Source organism: Phlebotomus papatasi, chromosome 2 (genome assembly GCF_024763615.1).
Source record: "Phlebotomus papatasi isolate M1 chromosome 2, Ppap_2.1, whole genome shotgun sequence".
Taxonomy (NCBI): domain Eukaryota; kingdom Metazoa; phylum Arthropoda; class Insecta; order Diptera; family Psychodidae; genus Phlebotomus; species Phlebotomus papatasi.
The window spans coordinates 108,747,722-108,775,248 of NC_077223.1; the positions used below are offsets into that span (position 1 = coordinate 108,747,722).

General features: G+C 33.7%; 1 protein-coding gene across 1 annotated transcript; it reads right to left on the reverse strand.

Annotated features, from left to right (window-relative positions):
- Positions 1-15,339: 15,339 nt before the first annotated feature.
- LOC129801125 (uncharacterized) lies at positions 15,340-19,358 on the reverse strand. Its single transcript, XM_055845890.1, has 3 exons — positions 19,344-19,358; positions 18,836-19,279; positions 15,340-15,549 (listed from the first exon to the last, which is right to left on the reverse strand). The coding sequence occupies exons 1-3, from the start codon at positions 19,356-19,358 to the stop codon at positions 15,340-15,342; spliced, it is 669 nt and encodes a 222-aa protein (XP_055701865.1).
- Positions 19,359-27,527: the final 8,169 nt, after the last annotated feature.

The following is a 27,527-nucleotide window of genomic DNA, read 5'->3' on the forward strand; positions in this document are numbered from 1 at the left end:
AAGTTCGAACATTGACCGGCCTCTATCTCCGGTTCTAATTAACATAGCGACCTAAATTTTACCTTTTTGGTTTCGTCTCGATGAGCACTTTCAGATGGAAGTTCAAAAAGTCACCACAGGTGGCGCTGTGATAGCGTCAAAATTCATTGAAATTCAAAGTCACTTTTCTCAAAAACGGCATTGTGCAAGTTAATGAAATTTTAGTATGTTGTAGTCCAGTCTAGGACGTTTCCAAAATGGTGCGTATGCGCGCTGTGGTTTCAATAGAACCGGAGATATGAGGGGTCAAAGTTCACGAAATTCAAAAAATCATATCTCCGGTTCTATGTGACCGATTTTGATGAATGAGGGCTTAAACGAAAGATCTCACCAAATGCTACAACTTTCTAGAATGTTTGAACTTCGTGGGACCAACACCAGGGGCGCCACAGTCGAAAAACCAATTTCAATATCACATAACCTCAATTATCTCGACTGTCGCTGAACCGATTTTGATGATTACTTCAACATAATTGTAGAGCACATTTGTCTCTACATTTCGTCCATACATCATTTTCCGGTCAGACTACGCTATCACTCCGATTTTGCCGTTTAAGTGTGAAAAAATTGATTTTTCCCATAATAACGCTTTGAAATCACTCAGATGCCAATTTGACTGCCTCTACTCCACCAAGACACTTAAAATAGGGGTTTAAATGGAAAGTCCCGCAAAATACAACAATTCTTTGATTTAGTTGAAGTTCAACAAATGAATACTTGGGGCACTCTGGATGAAAAAACGAGTTAAGAAACAAAAAACCTCGCTTATCTTGGCTTCTGAGTAATCGATGAGTTCAAGTTCTACGGCAAAATTATAGAGAACATTCTGGTCTACATTTCACCCATATAACACTTTTCTGTCAGTTCATCCAAATCCTTGATATTTTGGTTTAAATACAAAATTTGTATAATTTCACGAATTTGATTCCAGATAACTGAATGGCGTCTCCCTACTTCAGCATCAAATCGAATTTGCATGCACTCCGAGTTAGCTCACGTTAAGAATCTCACCTACATAAGCCGGTTAGGATTATCTGTCCTTTTTTTATAACGTTTTATGTTCAAGCTTAACTTAAACTAATTCATCGATAACCTGAAAATTTGCCAAAAAATAAAAAGGTGTGATTAGAAGGTAGGGAAAAGGCTCATAATTTTGTCCAGTTTCTTATTTTGGACACTAAAAATAAATTGAATAAAATGATGGATTTTTTTTTCCAATATGTGATGAACAATGAATTCTACCTAAATATTTGTTCTTTTTTGAAGATTTTAATACTAAATACGTTAAATTTTGAATATGATTTGAGTTGAAATTGCTTTGTTGAAAACTTAGTGTGAGCAATTGCTTACGAGAAATATGACAGAACTTCGTGTTTACTTCAGTCTTATTTAGCTGTAATGAAGTACTAACAATGTTTCTTCCCTTTTTTTGAGTGATATTATTGAATGTTCATTGAAAATTGTGTTGATTCACGTTAGTGCTGATTTGTAAATTTGACCTGAAGTGAGATTTGCCTTGTGAATTAGATTCTTCGTGTGAAAAATGGGAAATTTTCTAAAAGACATTCACCAGTGAGGTGATACTCCTTACTTTGGACAAGTTTTTTTCTCACGAAATTTCGTGAAGTTTTAGCTTTTGTGATGACTAGGTTGGACAAATGGCTGGAGAAACAAAGGAGCATCATCTCTACGAAAGAGATGTAGCGAGAAAAGCCTTGAAAGGCTCCCGGAAAGGCCAGGGAATGAGCGAATCCGCACGTACTTGGAGTACCGAAGTTAACTCACTTTAATGAATGATATGGAATGTTTTCGGGCTTCTTGTGACATTCTACGATTCCCTTACATGAACGGGAAGAGGACTTGGTAAGATTGGTTCATGAAATGAAGAACAATGGGCATCCTGTTGAGACGGATTAGCTGTATTTACAGCCAAGTTGTCCAAATTAATAACCAACTTGTCCAAAATAAGAACCAAATTCACCTCTATATATCAATTCATTTTTAAACGTATTAAGACAAATTTTAGTAAAAATAAGACGATAAATAGCTTGCCCAAGTTTCTAAACAACCCTTCTGAAAAGAGAGTAACAATAAAAGTCAATTAGTATCGAAAATATCGCACTTCAAACTTGGAACATCGATGCTTATAAGCAGACTGGGCAAAATTATGAGCCCTTACCCTATCACACCTAATTAATACTGCAAAATACAAATGAATTTTGGAGAAAAAACAGTTATGGGTTCATACCGTTTCTGCACTGACTAAAACCCTTTAAAACGGTTTTTACAACATGGGAATTTTAAAACCCTTTCAACGAACCTAAGCTTGTCCAAATCGGCTGAAAAATACTTTGTTTAGTGCTTTTCTAACATTTGATTTTGGAAAATCATCGTGAGAATTTTCCGAACTTTTGTTCAATATTAATTGTATTTAAAAGATTCTCCAGAGAAGCTATGCCAGCCATTGCGAGGAGGCGTCGACCTCGAGGCAGACCTAGAACAAGGTGGCTGAATTAAATTCAAAATCTTGTCTTGGTGCGCCAGAGATTGAACCCGAACGTCCTCCCGAATCGGTCGAGGATCGACAACCATGGGCTAGTAAAATGGATGTCATGGGCCCGCGACCCCAATAGGGATAACCGGTTGAAAGTGATGATGATGATTAATAGTATTTGAGTACAGAGACTCAAATGCAATACAGTGACACTCAAATTATCCAGTGTTCTCTGCAGTGGAGTTAGGAAAAATTCCTGCTTTCACTCAGAATCGAACTGGAGACCTCTCGTTAACTAGGCGAATGCTCTACCAACTGAACACATGCTCTGTTTGACTTGCTACACGACCTTAACGAATTGCTTTGTGCAGTGCTCAACTGATTGAACTGTATTTTCGTTTTTGGACAAAGTGTTCGCTTTGGATCCTAAGGCCCTTGACACACTTACGACTTAAGCCGAGGGACGGCTTAGTGTAAAATGATAGAAATGTGGTTCAACTATTATTTCCAGTATAATTACACTAAGCCGTCTCTCGGCTAATCCTCATGTCTGTCAACGCCCTAACTCTCTATCTCTAACCGTTCGACCTGTAAGTCTCTGTAAGTCTGTAAGTCTATCTGTAAAATTCAAAAGTTCTTATTTTCCAAAATTCTACTAAAATAAGACCTTGAAGACAATAGTTCAAAATCGAAAGATTCTATACTGCTCTCTCAGTAGAGTTCTAGTAGTAGAAAATGCAATAAATATAATTTTATGAGGCATTCTTAAGTCAAATTAACAATTAAATGCTCCAGTGAATTCCTATGAAAAACCATCCAATTTTTTTTAGCGGATATTAGGGAAATATTTGTGAGGCGGCAAGAACTGGAAAAGCACGGTGAAAGCTCAAGAATAAATTTTCATCTTGAGTGATCTGGCTGTGAGAATATTCTCGGTGGTTTGGGAGGCATGCTTCTCAACTGAGAAAAAAAAAACGAAAGTGTGTGCCTGGTTTGAAGGCAATAAAGCAACAAGAAGAAACGAGACAAGCTAATGGGAGGGCATTATATTGATTATGTTCATAAGTAAAAGGAAAATGGGTATCCTCTTTCTCACTGGGTCCGCAGACCTAATGCTATATTTAACACCCTCAAAGGCCTGGGGTTGGATATCGGAGAAGGCATACTCCAAATGGGATTTCTCAATGAATTGCTGCAGATTGATCTGTGAATGATGGGCGACATTATTTGGTAGTGAATGAAGCTCGCGATTTGGGATCTTGAGGGTGGGTTCTGGGATGCCTTGGTCATGGAACTTTAATCTTGCAAATAGATCAGTAAATAAGATTGATGGTTCTATTTGACTCCAGCTGCTTTCCAGTGCATTTTATTGCTCGAACTCCACAGAGAGAGAGAGAAAGTAATGTTTATTATTTGTTGATTTTGACTTATAACGGACTATATTCCGATTTATTATTCCCAAGAGTCGATATCTTTAGAATTTTGGAAGTCTAAAATTTTGGGTAAATAACATAACGTAGTTTGTCAGTTTGTTCCGTCTGTTCCACAACTTGACCTTCAAGTAACCTTTATTATCCTATACTTTACTCGATCTAATCCTAAGCTTTTTTGGAATATCTTGCAAATGGTCCAAACGAATTCTTTCATTTTTGGAAATATTTTAAGACTTATTTAGACCGACGATTCGTCAGGATATAGACCTTTACCTTTATTTGAATTTTAAAATTCTGAGCTAAAATGTGCTGAAGTGCGTATTTCGTAATCTAATGTATCAAGTTTGGATTCTTTTGAAAGATCTTGGAATCTAGGATAATTTTGCATTGTATTGTATTGTCATCTCAGGGTTCTAAGGTATAAGAATATATAAATAAGTGAGGTGAAATAGGTGCCCATATGAGAACACTGAGAAAAATCCGAAAAAGTTAAAATAACATTCCGGAAATGTTAATTTTACCCTGCAGTATTGATCCGAAATCGGTGTAAATTTTACCATTTTTAGGTGTATTGGGGGTTAAAGTTACCCTTTTCATTTAATTGTACCCTTAAAAAGGTGTAAAATTAACATTAAAAATGTTAATATATTTTTACACCTAAAAAGTGTTAAATTTATGAGGAAAAAATGTTAATCGCACCCTCTTTTTTTCTCAGTGAAATAAACGCACTGAGAATTAGAACTCAGTATTTGAATAAAAAACAAATAAAATGGATATTAAAATAAAGCAACACGACAAGAACATCCGGTCCGACAGATGTACGAAATGATATTCAGAAACTATGTGCCGTAGCGCGGTTGACACACCCGTACAATGTCTGGGAGCCATCCAGAGGGATATCTACGGTGATTGCCAGTGAAAAGGTAATCTCCCTAAGATGAAAACACTTTTTTGGTTTTGTCTAGAACTTTCGATCCTGATGGAGATCTTCTTCAGTGGCTCGATCCCCATCAGGATCGTAAGCTCTGGGCAAAACCAAAAAAGTGTTTTTATCTTTGAATGACTGTGATTACCTTTTCATAGGCTATCACCGGAGATATCCGTCTGAAATCAATTGCGCCAGTCCATTTGCAAGCGTCTGAAGCCATATTCTCAAGGCTGGTCCACTATGGCTAATATTCCCCTTAATGAGACCTTTGATTATAAATCAATTTCAATTTATTTAGAAAGAAATTAGGACAGTATGTCCTCTATACAAAAGTTAGTCCTAAACATTATGATTGTGATGGTGGACTTGAGGAATAAATGGAAGCCTCATGATTCAAGATAAGTCCCCTCTCTAGGAAGGGAATTCCAAAGATGTCACATTGCACAAAGAAAGACTTGCGAAAATTGCGCTCCCTGAACCGGGTTTACGGAGACACGAAAACCTAGCAGAGGATCCAGGAACTACGAGCTCCGCAAGGTACCGGGTCCTACCGGTGCAAAGAAGCCGGGAAATAAAGTCCACCACACGAACTTCAAAATAGAAGATCAGTGGTAGATCGAGAATGGAGTTTGCAAAAGCAGAAACATGATCATATTTGCGTCAATGTCAAAGGGTCCTAGGCAGACCCTCTGATATTGACCAATCTTATAGAAGGTCAGTCAGCAAAGTAGGACACCCCGGAAATCAAGGAACTTCAGTCTAATGAGTAGCACATCAAGCCTCATAGAAGTGATTGCCCTTTTCAGATCCGCCTTCGTACCGGTATTATCAGTTATGGACCGATAATTATTATCCTGAAATAAATGGCATTTTTTGAACGTTTCTATGTAAAGAACGCGCGCTCTTATCACAGTCTATGCACGGAATGCGCGGTCTGGCCACTACAAATGGTCTGGTCACTCATATATCTACACTAAGAGAAATCCGAAAAAGTTAAAATAACATTCCGGAAATGTTAATTTTACCCTGCATTATTGATCCAAAATCGGTGTAAATATTATGCTTTTTAGGTGTATTATGGGTTAAAGTTACCCTTTTTCGTTAATTTTACACTTAAAAGGGTGTAAAATTAACATTAAAAAATGTTGAAATATTTTTACACCTAAAAAGTTAATCGCACCCTCTTTTTTTTCAGTGTACTTAGTATAGTAACCCCTTGCCTAGGAATCACCAGTAAAACGATAAAAATATGAAGTGGAAAGAAACTCGCGGAAATCTTAAAATCATCAGCATGATGATTTTTCGCATGAGCTAAACGGCTTACTAACTTTCATCATCGATACAATTAATGCGCAACCAATGACCACATGGCATCAGAATCACGAGATCAAGCATTCTGCAAAGCTGGGACGTTCCACAGTTTCTCTCTTCAAAAGAAAAATGTTGATGTTGATATGAAAAGCACTTGCCCACGCATATTTTTATGCCATTGGCCTCATTTCCTTCAGCCTTTTTTAAGGGTTTACTCTTCAGCTTCTTTTTTCTCTACTGATCAATTAAATAGACCCAAACGTAATCTTTTACTTCAATGGTCCTATTTGAGGCCTTGAGATATATCAGCCCAGTATTCCTTTTAGGATATTGAGTTGTGAGATGCGATTGAAAGGAGGGTTCTTTCGAGTGGGCATCATTTCCAGTGTTCGAGGGTGTATTTTGCACTTGTCTTACGTCAGAGAAATCTTATTAGGATGGAAGAAAAACACTGAGGCTTGATTCCAAATCCACCCACAGGGCACCAGATGGAGATGGAAAAAAGGAAAAAAACCCATCCGGAGTCAGGAAAGGTAATTTTTATCGCATTACAACTTCCTCTCTATTAAAGCACCCGGTGTGCTGGAGTACTTTCAGGTGGGCTGAAAGTTTTTACTTCTGCCACTTCTTGCATTTGAAGAGGCTCCATAGAACACATTCCTGATGTATTGCGTGTGAAAGCTCTTTGAGCCCAGTGACCTTATATTACACGGTTTAATAACACTGTTGAATATGCTTGCGAAAGAAACTTTCCATGTTAATAGATACTAAATATAGAATGGCTGCAATTCTTGGTTCATTAAATTTTAGTAAAATGTTTAATTTTATTACTTAAGGTACTTTAGTCAACTAATTCTTCCCCCAGAGAACTCTAAAAAAAAAAAAAAAAACTTGCAGAACTTGCCAATTTAGACAAATTTTGTAAGTTTGGATATGAGTAATTATTTAGAAAATCTTTTCTCATTCAAAAATCAATCTTTTAATTTTAGGATTTTTTAAAAATCCGTTTATGATCTTCTCGTTGATTTCTCATAGTACATATTTGGAAATATTAATTAATACAATTTGTATGTGCACGATTTAAAAACTAGTGATAAGCCTAGATCAGCTTATTGTAGGTGAGATTCTTAACGTGAGCTAACTCGGAATGCATGCAAATTCGATTTAGACCTGAAGTTGGGGGACGCCATTCAGTTATCTTGAATCAAATTCGTGAAATTATACAAATTTTGTATTTAAACCAAAATATCAAGGATTTGGCTGGAGTGATGGAAAAGTGATATATATCGATTAATCAGAAACCGAGATAAGCGAGGTTGTTTGTTTCTAAACTCGTTTTTTCGACCAGTGCGCCTCAAGTGTTCATTTGATGAACTTCAACTATATCAAAGAATTGTTGTATTTAGTGAGACTTTCTATTTATAATCCAATTTTAATTATGGGAAAAATCAATTTTTTCACACTTAAACGGCAAAATCGGAGGGATAGCGTAGTCTGAGCGGAAAATGATGTATGGACGAAATGTAGACACAAGTGTTCTCTACAATTATGTAGAAGTAATCATCAAAATCGGTTCAGCGACAGTCGAGATAATTGAGGTTATGTGATATTGAAATTGGTTTTTCGACTGTGGCGCCCCTGGTGTTGCTCCTACGAAGTTCAAATGTTCTAGAAAGTTGTAGAATTTTGTGAGACTAAGTTGCAATTTTTATCCGATATATAACCTTTGCCGAAAACCGTAAGTCGATATCTCTTTTAGTTTAGGAGTTATTAAGCTCCAAAGAGCGGCCGGCCGGACGGCCGGGAACGTAACTTAGCCCCCCATATATTCGTGATCAGGAAGTGATGAAACACATTATGGCAAAGTTTGTGGCCGATAGGAGGACATGAGATTTTGTTAGGATTGTAGTAGGTGAGATTGTTAAGAATCTCATCTAATATTCTACACTAAGTAAGCGAAATACATGACCAATTTATTGTTTATGACACAGTTAGAGGCCAAACGGTAAGAGATATCGACTTCTGATCTTTGGCTACCCCCCCCCCCCCCAAATTTAACATTACCTAGGACTTTGTTCTCCTCCAAAGCCATGTCATTCTGGTTTATTTCGAAAATGGCTCATAGATTTTTTTCATTTTCGAATATGTTTTGGAGGTAGTCAAGGCGAATATTTCGTCCTTAAACATCCATGTTCGAAAATCACTTCTATATCGAATTTTCAAAGGTCAATGTTCAACCGCTTTGGATGGCCTATTTTTAAAGTGATTTGCTTAGATTTGTATTTTTTCGAAAGATCTTGAAATTTCCGGCAGGAATCAGGAACCAAACCACAGAAAAGTCGATAATGCAGGAGCATTTGAGAACAGTAAAGTGTTAAAAAAAACATATTAATTTTTTATTGAAATAGCACCATAATATGCTCGAAGAAATTTGTCAATGCTTCAAAATACAAATAAATTAAAAAAATAATTTTGATTTTTTTTATTTTTTGATTTTCTTCACATAATTCAGAGGAAAAGAATTCTTCATGTAGTTTCTTATGTATTTTATCAACTGTTTGAGCTTTTTCAGTGCCTAAAAATAATGCAAAGCTCTTGAAAACCTTTTCTTATTCAAATATTCTGATTTGCAAAGTCTCTTTTAGAATCTCGTGAAAATCTCCAAATGCAGCATTTTCTAACTTCTTGACTAATAAGCTTTGGTTTGTGGGCGACAAAAGTAATAATACGGGAATCTGTGAATTGGATGAGTGGGTGGTATTTGCGTGGGAATTCAATCACTTGGCTTTTGTATTTGCACTTGATAAGGCAAAAAAGTGTTAATGACTTCCAAGAAACAAGTGACATGTGTCAATTAATGAAAATTTCACCATGGGACAAAAATAAACCCATGAAAAGTTTGGTTCCTCTTCAGCAACTTCAAGAGGTTTGGATGAGGCAAAGGAAAGGCTCCTTGAAGCGAAACCTGTTGCCTCAGGCATCAATTATTGAGGATTAAATTTGTTACTGGTGGTGACTTGGAGTTTTTAGACTCTGTCTCGAGAGGAACTGAGAAAATCCTTACCACTTCTCCCATCCTTCTGCAATCTCACCATTTCCGGAGCCGACATTTTCATTCCTAACTTTGACTGCAAACGAGCTCGTTTCGGGATTCAAGGGGTTTGTGTGCGGATTGTGTGAATGGGGATTTCCCAGACAATAAGAAAATCGACATGTGAAGAGAAGAAAAAACCCTCCAAAGGATAAAATTTTCCTTCGTCTGGGCTCAGAAGGGGAATGGGAAAAGGAAAATTTGCAAATCGTGAACTTAACCCCTGCAGGGGCTTTATGTGAATAACTCAACAATGAAAATCATTTGAGCGCTTTGCCTAAATTTCCACGTTTTTGTCATTTTTTCCTCAATCGCACAAATAGTGATTTCGCCTCTCGAGGAATGCTCATAAGAAAGTGCACGTAAAAGCAAATAAAGAAGGATTCTAAGCAAATTGTTATTTTATGAATACTTGGCGCAGAAACTTTTTAAAAACGTAGCAATTTGTTAAGGCTTTCAGTAAAGATTTGGAGAAGAAGAAAAATAGGTTATTTATGAACCAAAATAAAATAAGAATAGCTCTTATAAAGAGTTTCTTAAAACTTTATGTAAGTATTTTTTCTAATTTTCTTTACCTCTCTAAAATTTTGCCAAAAAACATTTTTCATCTTAAAGGAAATGTGTTTTTCAGCCGTTGTAAAAAGGTTGATATTGTGGAGATTCTTAAAAATCGGAGGTAAATGTTGAAAAGTAATTACAGAGATGACATGGGGTAATTTGTGGCATTTTGATTTGCTTTATTACGGGTTCATTTGCTTTATTAAGAGGTCATTTGATTTTCCAAATCAAATGACCAAAGTAATGGAAAACTGCCAAAAGGTTGCTTCACTGAGAAAAATCCGAAAAAGTTAAAATAACACTTCGGAAATGTTAATTTTACCCTGCATTATTGGTCCGAAATCGGTGTTAATATTATGCTTTTTAGGTGTATTAGGGGTTAAAGTTACCTTTTCATGTTAATTTTACCCTTAAAAAGGTGTAAAATTAACATTAAAAAATGTTAATATGTTTTTACACCTAAAAAGTGTTAAACTTACGAGGAAAAAAAGTTATTCGCACCCTCTTTTTTCTCAGTGTTTGAGCCTAGTATGTTCTTCGTTAAATGTGACCACTATTATGGCAAGTTCGGACGCCTCTTTGTCTTTCATTGACAAAAAATACCTGAAATTTCACTGAGCAGACAGAGAGAGCAGACAACATGAAATTAGAATACAACAGAAAAAAGTTAAGAAAGGTCTAATTCTACCGTTAAATCGGTATAAGATATCAGATCGATATCACTGTACAGGTCCCGGTAAAAATCCTAAAAGCCAAAATCCGGAAAACCAAAATTCCGAATTCTTAAAAGTGTCATAGCTACTCCGACGATTGCACCCGCGCTTGCTGGAGGCAAAGGGAAATTTTCTGTGTCTTGAGAAATTATTCTATACATTATCCTCCAGAATTTTATGCCTTTCAGAATTTTTAACATTCGGGATTTTAGCTTTCGGAATTTTGGCTTTCGAAATTTTGGCTGCCTCCGCACTGAACACATCAGTGTTAATTTTGTTTACGGTTTCAAATCTATTATTTGCTAAGAAAATGCATAATCGGTCAAATGATTGCTCGACTTTTCGGATCAATTGTTTAATTCGAATTTTATGAAAAAAAATTGGAGTTACTTTCAGATCTCACCGATCTCACAGATTTAATTTTTAACAGTATGTGTTATTTCTACACTGAGAGAAATCCGAAAAAGTTAAAATGACATTCCGAAAATGTTAATTTTACCCTGAAGTATTGATCCGAAATCGGTGTATATATTGCACTTTTTAGGTGTATTGGGGGTTAAAGTTACCCTTTTTTCATGTTGATTTTACCCTCAAAAGGTGTAAAATTAACATTAAAAAATGTTGATATATTTTTACACCTAAAAAGTGTTAAAGTTATGAGGAAAAATAGTTAATCGCACCCTCTTTTTTTCTCAGTGTAGCTTTCTAGTTTGACACTTATTTGAAGAGTGTCATGTACATGTACACCATTTTCGACACATGTCAATAATTACATCAATTTATTGAAAGGTAATATTTACATTAATTTTGAATCACTGCCATAAGGGCAAGCATTGCCGGAATATTATTTTACCATTTTGGGATTATTTTAAGTGCTCTGCCAAAGTTTTGGTTTTTTTAATTGAATCTATAATTTACCCTCTATCTCTCATAGTTTCCGAGATAATCGACTTTAAAGATTTTCAGACACTTTTATGCATTTCTCATCCAATTTTTTTCTATAATTTATTATAAATATTATTTATTTAATTGAATCTATAATTTATTGTAAAGAAATATTTTATGCTCTCGCTAACAGCCCTAACTTCCCCTACTTGATGAACATGAAGTAAAAATAATTGTCCTCCCTAATATTTTTTCTGAGAAGATAAATTTTTATATGGCATGACATGAACAATATAACTTATTTATACAATCTAGAAGATAAATGTAATGGTTAAACTAAGTATCTGGTAACATACAAAGAGCTAATAGAAATTGGTCCAAAAACGATGTAACTCTCAATTGAAGCATCAAATAAGTTGAATACCCTTCAATTTACCGGAAAATTCAACCATCCTTTTTCTGATGCGCTCTCCATTTCTTGAGGAAAATCACTGACCCAAAAGCAAAGTGTGATATTGAGTCCAAACAGCTGCACAGAGGGATTTATGTGTATCAATTAACTGGGAATAAATCTCCTTCAACGCTCCAGTTGATTCTTTGTTGGAGGAGTTGGAAATGGAGTTGTTTGGAATTGTATGGGGTTGAGGGTGAATATTTTCACTGTTTGGCTGAATTATTCGAGCCAGAAATTGTAATAAATTGGAAAGGGTGTTTGCCTGCGAATTTTCTCCCCATTTTCAGAGCATTATTATCTCACTTGCCGCTCAATTTTCCCCAACATTCATACGGTGCCTGTCTGGTGTTCTGGGCTATTTTACGATGGGGTGGTATATTCTAGCCATTCCTACCACATAAATCCATGCCAGACTAAACGTATGGAGCCCTCTTAGGAACATCATCATCATCGTAATTATGGATACGTGCACAGTTCGCACAGAGTATCTCTTTTTTTTCTGGAATTTTTCTACACAACAAAATCAATATTTCAAATTTTTACCACCCTCTTCTTCATCTTTTTTTTATGATTCTTTTTTATTCTGTAAATTGAAAGGATATACTTTTTGCTTCTTTTTTTCTGTACCACTTCTCACACACTTCATTCCTTGAGTATTATTGTAATTTATTCAGAGAGGAAGTTCTTTCTTTTTTTTTTGGGACGAGCCTTTGTTCTCCCTCAAGACTTGCGGAAAAGGGAAATTCCCAGCTTAATAGGACACCAGAGGAGAGCTATATAATTGAATACCACATAATCAGAAGCGAAACTTGTTACAATGTGACAGGAAAAACGTGATACTTGCATAAGTATACAGACTTAAAACTTCTATTTGGACTTTCAAACACGCATCAGCGATTTTTTTTAAGTTCTTGGAGAGTTTCAGAGCTTTTTTGATTCCAACCGTTAATTCAAATTTGCATTTTACTAACAAATAATTACGTCAAAATGTTGCGCCATCTAACGGGTTAGCAAAAAATCAGTTTACCAACTTCAATATAGTTACAAAACTAATTTATTAAAGTAGATATTTTAAGTGAATTAAGATTGAAAAAATATAAATATTCGAGATTAGTAAATTTGTAACATTTAATTTGTACAAGTTTAAAAAATCCATTTTATGGATAATCGCACAATATTTTTGTTATTTCATCGGAAAATTTTGAAGATCCCGAAAAGTTCGATATTCCGAATGGATCAGGATCTCGAAGAACCAAAATCTCAAATGCATTGTAATCCTGAAGAGTCAAAATACCAAAAATACTAAACTCCAAGCGAATTGAAATCTCAAATGGATCGAAATCCAGAAGAGTCAGAATCTGTCACGAAATATTACAAATAGTCAAGATCCCAAATCAAATTAAGAGCCAAGGTTTCTAGAAAGTGTAGATCCTGAATGGATCGAAAACTCGAAAAATCAAAATCTCGAATACATAAGAATCAATATCCCGATGAGATAAAAATCTCAAATGATATGAAATTCCGAATAGTTAAAGCCTGGAAAGAGTAAAGATTCCTTGTGGATTGAACTTCCGAATAGTCAAGGTTCCGATTAGATTACAATCCCGAAGTTCAATATCCAGAATAGATCAAAATCTCGAATACATTGAAATCCTGAAAAGTCAAAATCCCGAAAGAATAGAAACTTCAAATGGATTGAAATCCCGAATAGGTCAAAGTTTAGAAAAAATCAAAATTCCGAAAGGGATATTCCAAATGGACAAAATCCCGATTGGTAAAAATAAAATTCCGAAGAGCCAAAATATCGAATGTGTCGAAATATCCAAGAACCAAAATTTCGAATACATGGAATTCCGAACAGTCGAAATCCCGAAAGGATAAAAATTCTAAATGAAGAGAAATCCCGAATCCATCAAAATTCCGAATAATTAAATTATCGGAATGTTAAATATTCTGTCAAAATAGCAATTGGGTTACAATTCTGAAGAGCCAAAATCCTAAAAAGTCCAAAATCCTGAATGGATCAAATTCTTGAAGAACCAAAATCTTGAATGCATCAAGATCGTGAAGAGTCAAAATTCCGAAAGGGTAAAAATCCCGAACGAGGTGAAATCTTGAAGAGCTAATATCCTAAGGGCCTTGACAGACTTGAGGATTAGCCGAGAGACGGGTTAGCGTAATTATATTAGAAATAATGGTCAAACTACATTTCCATCATTTTCCACTAAGTCGTCTCTCGGCTTAAGTCGTAAGTGTGTCTAGGGTATAAAGTCGCAATTGAAATAATTTGAAGGGTTATGTATTGAAAATGCAACTAAAAAATAGAAAGTTATGTTATCATAAATCCATTGATTAAACCGAAAATGCCAAGGTGATTGATAACTTTTTAACATTGTTTTTGCCAAGAATATTTTACTAAATTTAGGAATTAATAATTTCGATTTTATATGATTCGGGATTTAGATCAAAAACCATTTCGAAATAGCGAGAATAAACTTGAAAAAATAATATGAAAATTGTCATGAAAATATTTTTTTATATAAAAACTGTGATAAGATGAGAAAAAACTTAAAATTAATATTTCTGTTAGCAAGAAGATAATTTCATTTGTTTGTGGTCAATTTTCGAAATTGTTAACTTAATTTTAAATAAGATTCAGTAAATACTTTTCAAGACGGAATTAAATATTTCTTACATTTCTTAAGATGAAGATTAAAACTTGTAAAATCGATTTGAATAATATTCAATGAATTACTTTTTTACTTTCCCCACAAAATTCTTGTTATTAGAAATCTAATATAGTGAGAAATTCATTGGAGCATGAAAATAAAATGTTTTCTAAATTAAAACAATAATAATCAGAAAATGTCAATCAAAATTCATAATACTTGGCTCAAGATTGATCATACTTTTGATAGCCGGTACGTTTCAATAATTTTGACCTGGTTTTGTTAAATAAAAGAAAAATTGGCTAATAAAACATCACAGGTTTGATTGTTTTACATTTTTCCACACGAACAATAAAAATGTAACATTTCTCTAAGGTTTTCATAGGAGAAGTTGTTGACTGCGTCATTTTATTCTAGCCCATTCCACTTGTGTCTTCCTCAAAATAAGCTTACCTCTTAGTTGTTTTGTGTCGTAATTGTATTTCGTTATTGCTTCAAATTGCATAAAGTACATTTTTTTATACATAATATACACATTTTTGGGACATAATACACAGAAGTTGCTTCATTTCTACACGAGCAGTGTTTCTGGAAGCGACAGGGATTTGCGAAGAAGCTTCTAGGGGAGCGGCGGGAATGGCTGTTGAAGAAGGTTTTTGTTTAGCCACGGAGAGGATGCTTTTAGGTTGGAGTTTGTTGATAGTTGAAGCGCTCAATGTGATGATGTGATCCTTGGAGTCATTGTGTCCTGACTAGCTGTAGCCTTAGTAACCGTGATGTCCGATCTTCTTTACGACGGCATTGAAACCATTTTTGGGATCAGCTGTGTACGATACAATGCGTTTTGTACCATCAGGCTCAACAAGGGAATACTCTCCTTTGACGAAATCGTGATGGCGACTCTCCCATTGTTCCTTCTGGTCGCCGGTTTTAGGGTCCTTGACGCCGTACTTGTACTCGTAGTCAGGTACGTTCTATAAGACGGATATCAGAGATTATTCTTCGAAATTAGAATATTCTGGAGATTATTGCTGGAATCAACTGTCACACAGTGTAGAAAATGTAGACCTTTACAATGGTCTTACATTTTCAATCTAACGATATACTTCGGGAGAAAAGATTTAAACTGTTCATTGGGATACAAACGACTAAGTGTTAACGTATTAACGTGATAACGTATTTTGTTCTTAAGACCTCTACACATTGGGAGCAATTTTCGTCAAAAAGTTCTTTTTAAGGAAATTGCCTGCAATGCTGTAGATGCAAACATCAAATTTCTGTCAACAATACCATTCTTGACGAAAATTGCTCCCAATGTGTAGAAATCTTTAAAACCACGAAGTATTCTTTTGTTATATAAACCGCTCTGGATTGCATCCAGTTCCATCAGTGCGGTAAATTAAAGAAATATTTTAAAAGAATTTGATAAAAAATTTGAACTCCCTTTACCCGTCTGAGAGAAATTAATGGCCTCTACACATTGGAAGAAATTTTTATCAAAAATTGCTTTTTTGAAGGAAATTCCCTGCAGCGTTGTAGGGGGAAACGTCAAATTTCTGTCAAAAACGCAATTTTTGACGAAAATTGCTTCCAATGTGTAGACGCCTTAAGGGTCGATAAAAATAGTAACATTCATTCCACTTGAACATTTATTAGAAGAAAATTTTCTAAAAATTTGTTAAATTAAAACCTTCATGAAACGCTAAAATTTTTTGATCTATTTGTACCTCGTACAATAATATGAAACTTTTCTCTTATCAAAGAAAAAATACGCCTATGACAAATTCTGAATAAACATAGAATTTGAAAGTTTTGACTAATTGACTTTTTTACTTGGAATATAAAGAACCAATTAAAAAAAAAATAAAAATTTCCCACAAAAGACCTCTCAAAATTTAAAGGAATAAAAAATTGTAGATTTATATTTTTATTTTTTGACCAGTTTTAATACGATTTAAGAAATAACTGTGCAATGTGTATGCTTCATTATTTGAATGGCCTTTTCGAATTTGTTTAACATTTTGTTCAATACTTTAAAAAAAATCTCAATTTTTTTAAAAACGAATAATCAAAAGCACACAATTAAAAATTCTTTGTTTTTGTAATTCATTTATTAAACAAAAACTTCACAGAATAATTCATTTCCGCTAAAACCGTTAAGATGTCACTATAATTTTCTTCTCTGTAAAATTTTTTTTCTAAGGTTTCGCTAAGATTATTTTACGATTTTACATAATAAGTCATTGGTTTTCGATACTTCTTCAATATTCTCTTCATTTCTACATAATTCAATAATACTCTTTCTTTCAAGGCGCGTTTTTACTGAGAATCTTGACTTTAATGTAGGTTTCGTAAAAGAAAAATGTGGAACAGAGGATTCTGCCATATTGTTCAAAAATATTTATTATCGGATTTTTATTTTAATTGGAATTTTGAAAATGTTAACTTATCGTAATATCGGATATAAATATAAATACGAAGATGAGGAATTTTTCATAAGAGAAAAATTAGACATATATTTCCCGTTTGCAGAAACATTATAAACGTGCCGTTTTATTGCAATATTCGTGTTTCTGATGTGGTCATAACTTAGATTCTCCAATTTTAGCAAATTTATTTCCACGTTTCTAAAAATAAATCCGTATTTTCCGGATTTGGAATTTTGAGATTTTCTATCAGTTTCAGATGGCAAAAGGAAGAAAACAACGAAGAAGTACTCTCGAATGTACAGTCTCGTACTTCTTCCTGGTTTCCTTTTTATCTTTGAGCATTTGAAACAGTGAGAAAATCTACAAGTTATCAAATAAGGCATAATTCCGAATTACCCCATTTTATCCTAACCAGAAACATTTCTCGGGAAAAGGCTTTGAGTTGTACAATGAGTTACGTCTCAATGTCATGAAATAAATATTCTGAAGTAAAAGTAAGATTAACTCTATTTTTTTTTCAGAAGGATGAATTGTATTTGTTCTTTTGATAGAGATATCAGTATCTCTTGAAATTTTTTTTGCTTATGACATAACAACGTGTTTTATCATAAACTTATTATTCATATTTTTGGACTTTTCCATAGTTTTTATTCGTCTTTTCTGTAATCTGTAGTAAAATAAACGTTAAAAAATTGACACCTTTCAAAGGATCTCCGGTGTGTGATCTTTTATTCTTACCAATTTCTCGGTTGGGATTTACATAAATTCTCTATAAGAATTCTCAATTTCAAGAAGGTGATTCATTTTAAGGAATTCATTTTAGTCTCATCGTGATGGTCGCTGATTGGATAAAGCTTTTAATAAATAGTTTTAAGTTCTAGCTAATCAGAGGACATGATGAGATTAAAATATTTTATGCAAATAAAAGTTTAATCAACAGATTTTTTTATATAAATTTTACACTGAGAATACTAAGGTGGTAAAATTTACCATCCTCTATACAAAATTTTAATAGCCGGATAGTAAGTTCCCCAGCAAACGGGATATTAGATTGGATAGTCAAAAATTGTAGAATACATGTGCTCGTTTTCACAATTTACCATGCTATGAATAAGAAATTCTAGTAGTCGGATGGTAAATTCTGCTATCTTTCTTTAGATTTTACCTTTCCAAGGTTCAAGTATTCGGAAAGTAGATTTTACCAGCCGGAGCGTAAAATCCAATAGCTGTATTGTGACTTCAACTATTTCCCTTTAAATTCTATCTTTAGTCACTTCTGTACTCTAATATCGGGAAAGTAGATTTTACTAGTCGGATGATAAAATCTAATAGGTGGATAGTAAATTCGACTATTCTCCTTCAGGTTTTACCTGGAAACTCTTATAGATTGTAATATCCGGGTAGTGAGTTTTACTATCCAAATGCTAAAATCTACTATCCGGCTATTAGAATCTAATATCCGTAGGAGAGTAAATTCTAAAAATTTAAGATAGTAGATTTTCAAGGAAAATATCTAGGCGAAACTGAGGCACCACTAAACACGGGGTGCCACCAAACACTAATTTTTATTTCTAAACTACTTGGACTATCTCGACAATTCATTCAGTGGACAAGCATCCCTATAGTGCCTATAAATTCCTGTCGGTCTTATCATCTGATATCCAATACCCGATTAAAAAATCGCAGTATTTGGTGGTACCCCATGTTTGGTGGTGCCCCAGTTTCCCCTATAGAGGATTGTGTCATCCATGGTGGATTTCTCTCAGTATTAAAAAAATGATCATTAAAGGTACTTCAAATTCTGGTGATTCGGAAGCGCATTCAAACTTACATGTCCGTAGAAACCGGTCAGATCGCCACCTCCGTATCCTTCTCCAGAATCATCTCCACCTCCTCCACCACCACCGCCGCCACCGCTGTATCCACCATATCCTCCACTTCCTCCGCCACCGCCTCCACTGTATTCACTACTTCCTCCACCCCCGCCTCCACCACCGCCTCCACTGTATCCACCGTTTCCTCCACTTCCTCCACCGCCACCTCCTCCTCCATTTCCTCCTTCATCACCACCTTCCTCACTTTCATGAAGGTAAATATCTGCTCCGTCGGATCCATCCTCGGATCCTCCGCCAAAGCCTCCACCGAAGCCTCCACCGTATCCATCACCTCCGAATCCACCAAATCCACCGAATTGGTCGTGAGTCACGTGCACGGAATACTGTGCTCCATCGACGGTCATGGACACGACGAGGATGGTGGCCAAGATAGCCGTCACCTGTTAATCCACAAGATATTAATGCACTGTCTTCACCTCATTTAATCACTTCTTAAACCATTACCACAAATAACTTCATTGTGACTCCTTTGTGTTCTTCTTCCGCTCCAAAGTGAACACTGATACCTCAACCAGCCACATCCCCTCGCTTTTATACCTCAATCAATATTTTTTGGGGCACCTGCCCAAGCGGGGGAACTGGCCTAGGAGGGACACACCAGCTGCTGGAAGCCCCCTTTCAGTCAGTTACGCCAGACCTTGGAGCGCATAACTCATCGTAACAAATCTTGCGGTTGATAACGCTGGTAATTGCATTGCGTGGAAATTGATGTTACAACTCTATTAATTGAGTTATATGAAAGGGGCTTTGAGCCCCTTGCATGCCACATTCCATCTAGAATCATACAAAATTAATGCCATGTTTCCCATTGATTTTTGATTTTGTGGGTGCGAAAAGAAGTGCAGAAATGCATTTGAAATGCAATGGGCAGAAAGATTATTGCATAATGCAAATTGCTCACTAATGTGGAACTTTAATTATGTATTAAATATGGGTGAGGGAGAGTGAGAAAAAAAGTGATAGTGTCTGCATATTAATTTACTATTGGTATCGACTAAATAGTCTATATTTTATTAAATTTGAGAGGGAAAAATAAAATTGATTAGGAAGAGAATTGAATCAGTTTAGAACTCCAAAAAAGAGAGTTTTAAACAGAATTTTATTTTGAATTTTGAGATTTTCGCAGTCTATCAAAAGTGTACGTACCATCCTCGAGGATTGGCGAAGAGATAAGGAGGAGCACTTATTTGTGGTCCTTTTATTTTACATCTAACGCAGTGATGAAATCTCAAAATTTAAAATTAAATTATATTCGAACTTACCCTATTGCACCGTATCATAAATGAGACTTCTTTTTGGTAAACAAATTAAATTATTTTAATTTAATATTTTACGACTCTCATAGTTTAGCCAGCAATTTCATAAATTTTACCATTTAAAATAAAAATAAATTTATATAACAATTAAAGTGGTAAAATTATTATTTTTAATATTACAGAATTCTGAAATATTCATGCAAAGGGGCACATTTAGAAAAGTTTTTAAAAACTATTTAAGCAATTCATGTTTAAGTGCTCAGTTCAGTTTTCGAATATCATCAGCTTTTAAATATTGATTTTTTTTACTTTTTTCTAAAGTAAAAATTTTCTGTTAATGGAATAAAATAGAATGGGAATATTATTAAAGACTAGAATAATTAGAAAAACTTTTCCCAAACTTAATTACTAAATTAACAAAAAACAATATAAAATAATTTATGTATTAAATATTTGTTGTTTTTTTTTAACAAAATGTTGCTGATTTATTTATTTTTTTTTATTATTCCATATCTCTTGAGTATTAAAAGCAAAACATTTATTAGACGATAATTCAATCCCGGCTGACTTGGTGATTTCTGCTTAAGTTAATAACATGCTTGCAATCTAGGTCATAAATCAACTTTAATAAATTTAATGATTGAGTATAAATCATAAACGAAACCAATAGATACATTCACAATTACAAATTTTGTTCAATTTTTATTTAATTATGCGGAATGGGGATAGAAATAAATCAATTAATTAGACTCAAAACAACAATAGATCAATTTTATCAATGATAAATATTAAGGTTTATCAACATTTGGACACAAAGCACATAAAACGAGTGAAAAACGTTTTGTGTGCAATAAATTAGCTGATTAATCAGTAAAAAATTCAAAATAGTAAAAAATCTTAATGAAGATCAAAAAACTTTTTTAAATAAAATCGAAAATGAAGATGATTCATAATATTTATAACTTTTTCATTTTCGCTTTACTAAGAATATTTTAAATGTTTTTAGTTTTGGAATGGAAGCAGCGTTTGAGGTTAAACGTTGAGTTATGAAGGGATTTCTTGAAGATTTTCAATATCAATCTCTAACCGATTAGTTTATTAATCTCATTACGGATTGTCAAGCATAATTCCAATTTTAATCCTTTTCATTGAGTGGGCACGCGGATTTTAAGGCACTTTTCATGAACTTATATTAATATGTGAATAACTTGTTGATTAATGCTTCCTAAGTTGTATGCAGATAACAACGTAGCATAGGGGGGTATGCACAGTAACCAGTTTACTTATTTATAAATAAGTATCTTAATATTTTATTATCTAACAACTTTTGATTTATAAGCATGCTCCTCAAGAGGAGCTAGTTACACTGATTAGTTAAATTAAATAGAAAAAAAACTTTAATAATTGATAAATTTCATCCAGTAAATCACGATTTGTGTAGACTTAGGCAGTTTTACTGATGATCACCTTAAAATCAAGCAAAACATTTTTGATAAAACTAAGAAATTTTCTTTTTTTTTGCAAACATGTGAAAATAACTTTGGACTGTGAGGAATTAATTTTACATTTTCCAAAGAAGTTTGGATTTTAACGATTTTTTTCCAAAGATTTAGTTAACACATAAACCTCATTTGACAAATAATAATTAGATTACCTTTTTTATATTATATTTACTGTAAATATTATAAATTTTCGCTTCGATTTTTTTCAATCATTCTTTTGGAGCATTAATCAGTGATTTTTATCATTTTTATCTACCCAAAAATTGAGCCATTCTTTCAATAATTAATTTATGAATATTTTCAAATTCTTCTTATATTCTGATTTTGCTCTATATTATTTTCAGATTATTCACTAGTTTTTTCATCAAATATTTGTGTAAAAAATTGCAAAAGGGTTCATGGTATTATAAAAAACGAATGCACATTTTCTTCTGCAAATTAGTAACACTTCTTTTGCGAAATCCGCAAAGAAAATAAATACTTATAGCGTAAGAGCTCATAATTTTGGACAGTATCTAAATTTGGACAATTTGAAGGTAAAAATTGGACACTAAAAATAAATTGATTAAAATTATGGATTTTTATTACAATATTTGATGAATAATGAATTCTAACTAAATATTTATGCTTTTTTAACACTAAATACGTTAAATTTTGAATTTGATTTGAGTTAAAATTCTTTTGTTGAAATTTCACTGTGACAGAACTTCGTGTTTACTTCGGTCTTATTTAGCTGTAGTGAAATATTGCTAATTTCTCTGCGATATTTTTGAGTGATATTATTAAATATTCATTGAATATTCTGCTGATTCACGTTAATGGTAATTTGTGCATTTGACGTGAAGTGATATTCGCCTTGTCAATTACGTTTTTCATGTGAAAAATAGGCAATTTTCTCAGAGATTCACCAGTGAGGTGATACTTTTTATTTTGGATAGGTGTTTTTCTCTCGAAATTTCGTGAAATTTTAGCTTTTGTGATGATTAGGTTGTATAAATGCCTGGAGAAACAAAGGATCATCATCTCAACGAACGAGATATAGTGAGAAAAGCCTTGAAAGGCTCCCGGAAAGGCCAGAGATTGAGTGAATCCGCACGTACTTGGATTACCGAAGTCAATTTACTTTAATGAATGATATGGAAAGTTTCCGGGATTCTTGTGACATTCTACGGTTCCCTTACATATTCAGGAAAAGGACTTTGTAAGATAGGTTCTTGAAATAGAGAACAATGGGCATCCTATTGAGGCGGATTAGCTGTCCAAATATACAGCCAAGTTGTCCAAATTAACAAACAAGGTGCCCAAAATTTGAGTCAAATTCACCTCTACATATCAATTCATTTTTGAACGTATTAAAACTAATTTTAATAAAAACAAAGACGGTAAATAGCTTGCAAAGTTTCTAAACAACAGAGCCTTTACCCTATAACACAAAAAATATCAACATCTTACAGTGAAAAAAGACCTTAAATGAACCTGAAAAAAATAATTTCTTGAATGTCTCAAAATGTACAATATTCTTTAAATTTGGAAACCTCTTAAGTTTTCTCAGTCAGCGCTAGTTCTGCCCTCGGACGGTGCATAGAGGAAATCTACTATTTTATTAACTGAGCCTTCGGAATGTCATTTTCTGTGTCTATGCATAGGTTTTTTGATTATTTAAAACATAATAAATTAGTTGTTACTGTGCATACCACCCATAATTCTGTAGGAGTATACTGCGCCCTAGGTCAAGCCGTTTTGACCACTTTTAGGGGGTTAAAATCGCGATTTTAATTTACACGATTAACAAAACTTTATAGAATCTTCTAAATACCATATTATTATTTATTGGAAAATTATAGTTTATTATCTAAAGAATTCAAGCCGTTTTGACCACTTTTAGGGGGCTAAAATCGCGATTTTAATTTACACGATTAACAAAACTTTATAGAATCTTCTAAATACCATATTATTATTTATTAGAAAATTATAGTTTATTATCTAAAGAATTCAAGCCGTTTTGACCACTTTTAGGGGGTTAAAATCGCGATTTTAATTTACACGATTAACAAAACTTTATAGAATCTTCTAAATACCATATTATTATTTATTAGAAAATTATAGTTTATTATCTAAAGAATTCAAGCCGTTTTGACCACTTTTAGGGGGTTAAAATCGCGATTTTAAAGAATTAAAAACTATTTTGCCTAGTCTTCAAGCGTACTCTGAAAAAAATATCTTGTTAAACAAACAAATGGATTTTGTTGAAATTTTGTCAAAAGGATGTTATTTACCAATTTGACAAAACTTTCTCTTGCATTTTATATAGAAAAACACCCTTTTGACAAACTTTTAACAAAATCCAGTTGGCCGCCGATTTGACAAAACTTTTCCATATTCTGTATGGAATAACATCCTTTTTACAAACTTATCTTGCTAATTTGACAAAACATTTTTTTCAGAGTACTTGACCTTGAGCTCGACCGACTTTAAAAATTTTATTAGATCCTAAGCTTAAAATTATTGCCCTATTAATATAATTGATATTTTTCTAAAATCAATAGTTTTTTATTATTTTCAGCTCTGCTTTAAACTCATACCTTTTTTTGCATTATCCCCATTCGATTTTCTTAGTGCTCTCACTCTTGAAGTGATTTATGGGAATTCCTGTGCATTGTTCAATGCGTTCAATTACATTAAAACTAATTATTATTTTAATTAAATTCAACTTGTTGAATTGGTTCAGGTCTTGTTGCATAAATAAATTTAAGCCTTTCCTTCGAAGTATATTAAGTTCTTAAACATAAGAGCACTGTACTAATCGAAGGTGATATTTTTTTTCCTTTCATCGTTGGTGTATCAGAAGTTTTTCAGAGGGGTATTAAAAGTTTTCTGAATCAATTTAAAGTTATAATGAGGTGCAGAACTTGAATTAAATAATGGAAAACGTATGATGTTATTATTGAATTAAATTGGCTATCTAATGAAATGTTGCATTATTTTTTTTAATAGTTAAATGCCATGAGAAAATGCTTTCAATTTGAGTGACAGTGGATGATGTGATAACATTAATCAATGTTGCAATTTTTTGTCATCGAGTTGTATATATTTTTTAAGGGATAGGAAAAAAAGGGATGTTTGGTGATGGTTTTTTTTCTCTGGCTGGAAAAAAATGCAATAAACTTCCATGTGACGGGTCAATTTTGGGGTGAGATGAGGTATGAACATGATGGAAAATTTGCATGTAGCCCAGGATGGGTGAGGGATTTGATGGGAAATTTCGTGGATCATTAAATATTTTGTGACTCTCTGGAAAGATACTCAACTTTGCTATTTTTTTTCTCTTTTTCCATAAGCTCACATGGGTGAAAAATCATCCAGTTGTGCTTTCTTGTCGTGTTCAGCAAATAAACCTAAATCCCCGTATATTGTCTCCTTGTCTCTTCCTTCAGTGGTCTTCTTCAGTGAAATTGCACCTTTGGATGAAATGACTAAATCCATATACTCCTTGAGAAGTGTACTGGTGGCATTCCACTCAAATCCTCAGCGATTTTCCCATCCAATTTTGGGCCTATTTTTGATACACACTGGCAGATCATCAAATAAAAATTCACGATATCGAGCACCCTCAATGGGCGGGGATCCTCAGGAATTTGTTTATTTTGAGCTCACTCCTTCAGGCAAACACGCACATTTATTGATTTTGACTAAGCAAATAGTAAACTGAAGATGCGAAGAAGTGGTCCATTTCCAACCCTCCAACTTTAAAGAGTCAATCGACTGAAACAGAATCCTCAGAATTATTTAAAATGCTTCGCACAGCCAAAGACTGTCTCAAGCAGCCTCTTTTCGAAGGCAAAACCATTCCATAAAAGTGCCTTCTTTTACTTGACAACGGTCCCTCCGTTTGGGAAAATCTTAAAGGCCAGTTTTAATCAATTATTCACCAAACGTAGAGATTTTACTGAAGAATTCATAAATTATTAAAACTCTTTTCCAGAAAAGCAAAACTTTTCTTTTACCACTTGTTGAAGTCCATGATTACAGTCACAGAGAGTTTCCCCCAACGGATTTTCTATTCAAATTGCAGAGTGAAAGTCTCAGGGTGAAAAGGTGTCTTTCCTCTTTCCTTCTAGGGTATTGTCCTGAATACACAAGGGGAAACTCACCCTAGGACACTGAAATTATAGAAGAGGGTGCATTTATTAGATTAATAGCCCTTCAGGATAACATTTTTACAGCAATATATAGCAATCGGTTATAAAAACCGATTCAAGGGGAGTTGATTTGCTCACTGCAAGAAGGATTCGTGTCCTTAATATCCTTCTCTGACGATATTTTATCCAGATTATCATAAAAGTATCGATTACATTTGAATTATTCAAAAACAAAACCGTCTGTGAGGGAGTGCTATGGCACCTTTTGATTTGGGGTTTAACCACAAGGTTTAATTTATGTAATTCCATAGGTCTGCGAGGTCTGCAATTGAACTGGTCCTGACACCTTTTAGATAAAGAAAATGTTATCAAATCAAAATTCACATTTTTTTCCTTCTGAAATTGATTGCATAAATCTATCCTACTCTTTCGTACTCTTCTTCTTATCAACATCACGCCAAATTCAATTTAGTTCAGTCTAATTTTGAATTCAAAAAAGAAGGTTAGAGATATGCAAAACATTCAAGACAGAAAGAAAAAAGATTTGACTTATATTTTCATGAAATTTTCCTAGTTTAAATCAAAAATTCAAATTAGGTTAGTAGAAAAAGCAAATTTGGCCTGTAAAAAATAAATAGGTTCCGTAAAAAATTAATTTGGCCTATAAAAAACTCCAGTAGGTCAAAATAATAATTTAAAACGAGTAGTTGAAAAACTAATTAGTTAGTAATGGTCACGGTACACCTTTTTTATCGGGAAAATTTCATAAAGTCAAAATTCACATATCATTTCTTAAAAGTCTTGCATATGTCGGTCTTACTCTTTCCACTCTTCTTCTTCTTCCTCTTCTTTTGAACATCATGCTAAATTCAATTTATTAAAATAAGTTCAATTTTGAGTCCAAAAGAGTGGGTAGACTTATGAAAATCTCTTTCAAAAGAAAAGGTACACGAATTTTGATTTAATGAAATTTCACCGATCTGGAGGGCCTAATTTTCAACGGATTTGGTTAAATTTGGACTTTTTTAAAAGGTCTTGTAATTCTGAATTGGACTGCATTGGTCACAATCGGTGATGGATCGGGAAAGTAACAGTATTAGGTCTATTTTAAAAATACTGTTTTTTGCACTTTTTCAGTATTTTGACCCATATAAAATTCAAACGGTAAGAGATATCAACTTCCGGTCTTCGATGACCCCTCCTCAACAGACGTCATCTCGAAGTTAATCTCGTTATTTTTTGTAATAGTTCACTATAACATTTAGTCCATATATGATAAAAAAAAATTTGAATTTTTCAAAGTTAAGAAGGCGATGGCCGCTATTACACGAACATAGCTCTCGGTAACACCTGAATACGGTTATAGTTGTTTCTTAGCACAATTACTCATAAACTATATTTTAAATGAATTGAAAGTAAATTAGAATCTTCCACTTCTACAATAGGACTATAAGGCCGCGGTAGAAGGAAGCGCTAAACGTCTCCACCCATGTACAAATCTAAAATAGAATCTTAGTCATGTAAAATTATTTCTCAGCTCATAGTTTTTTGGGAGGGGTGGGGCCACTTTGACATACGCATGATTATAATGAGTTCTTACGCAAGAATGGTTGTTTAAGTAGAAATGTGCTGTTTTTTTATTTATTCAAAAATTATGTAAAACACATAATACAAATGCAATTATTTTTAACAATTCATTATATATAATATTAGGGGAGACTGGGGCAAAAA

What these genes read in the sequence shown, in the direction of transcription:
- LOC129801125 (XM_055845890.1), bottom strand. An exon ending in TGACCGGTTTCTACGGACAT is followed by an intron (nt 15,550 to 18,835) that starts GTAAGTTTGAAT and finishes TCCGTCTTATAG; the next exon opens with AACGTACCTGACTACGAGTA.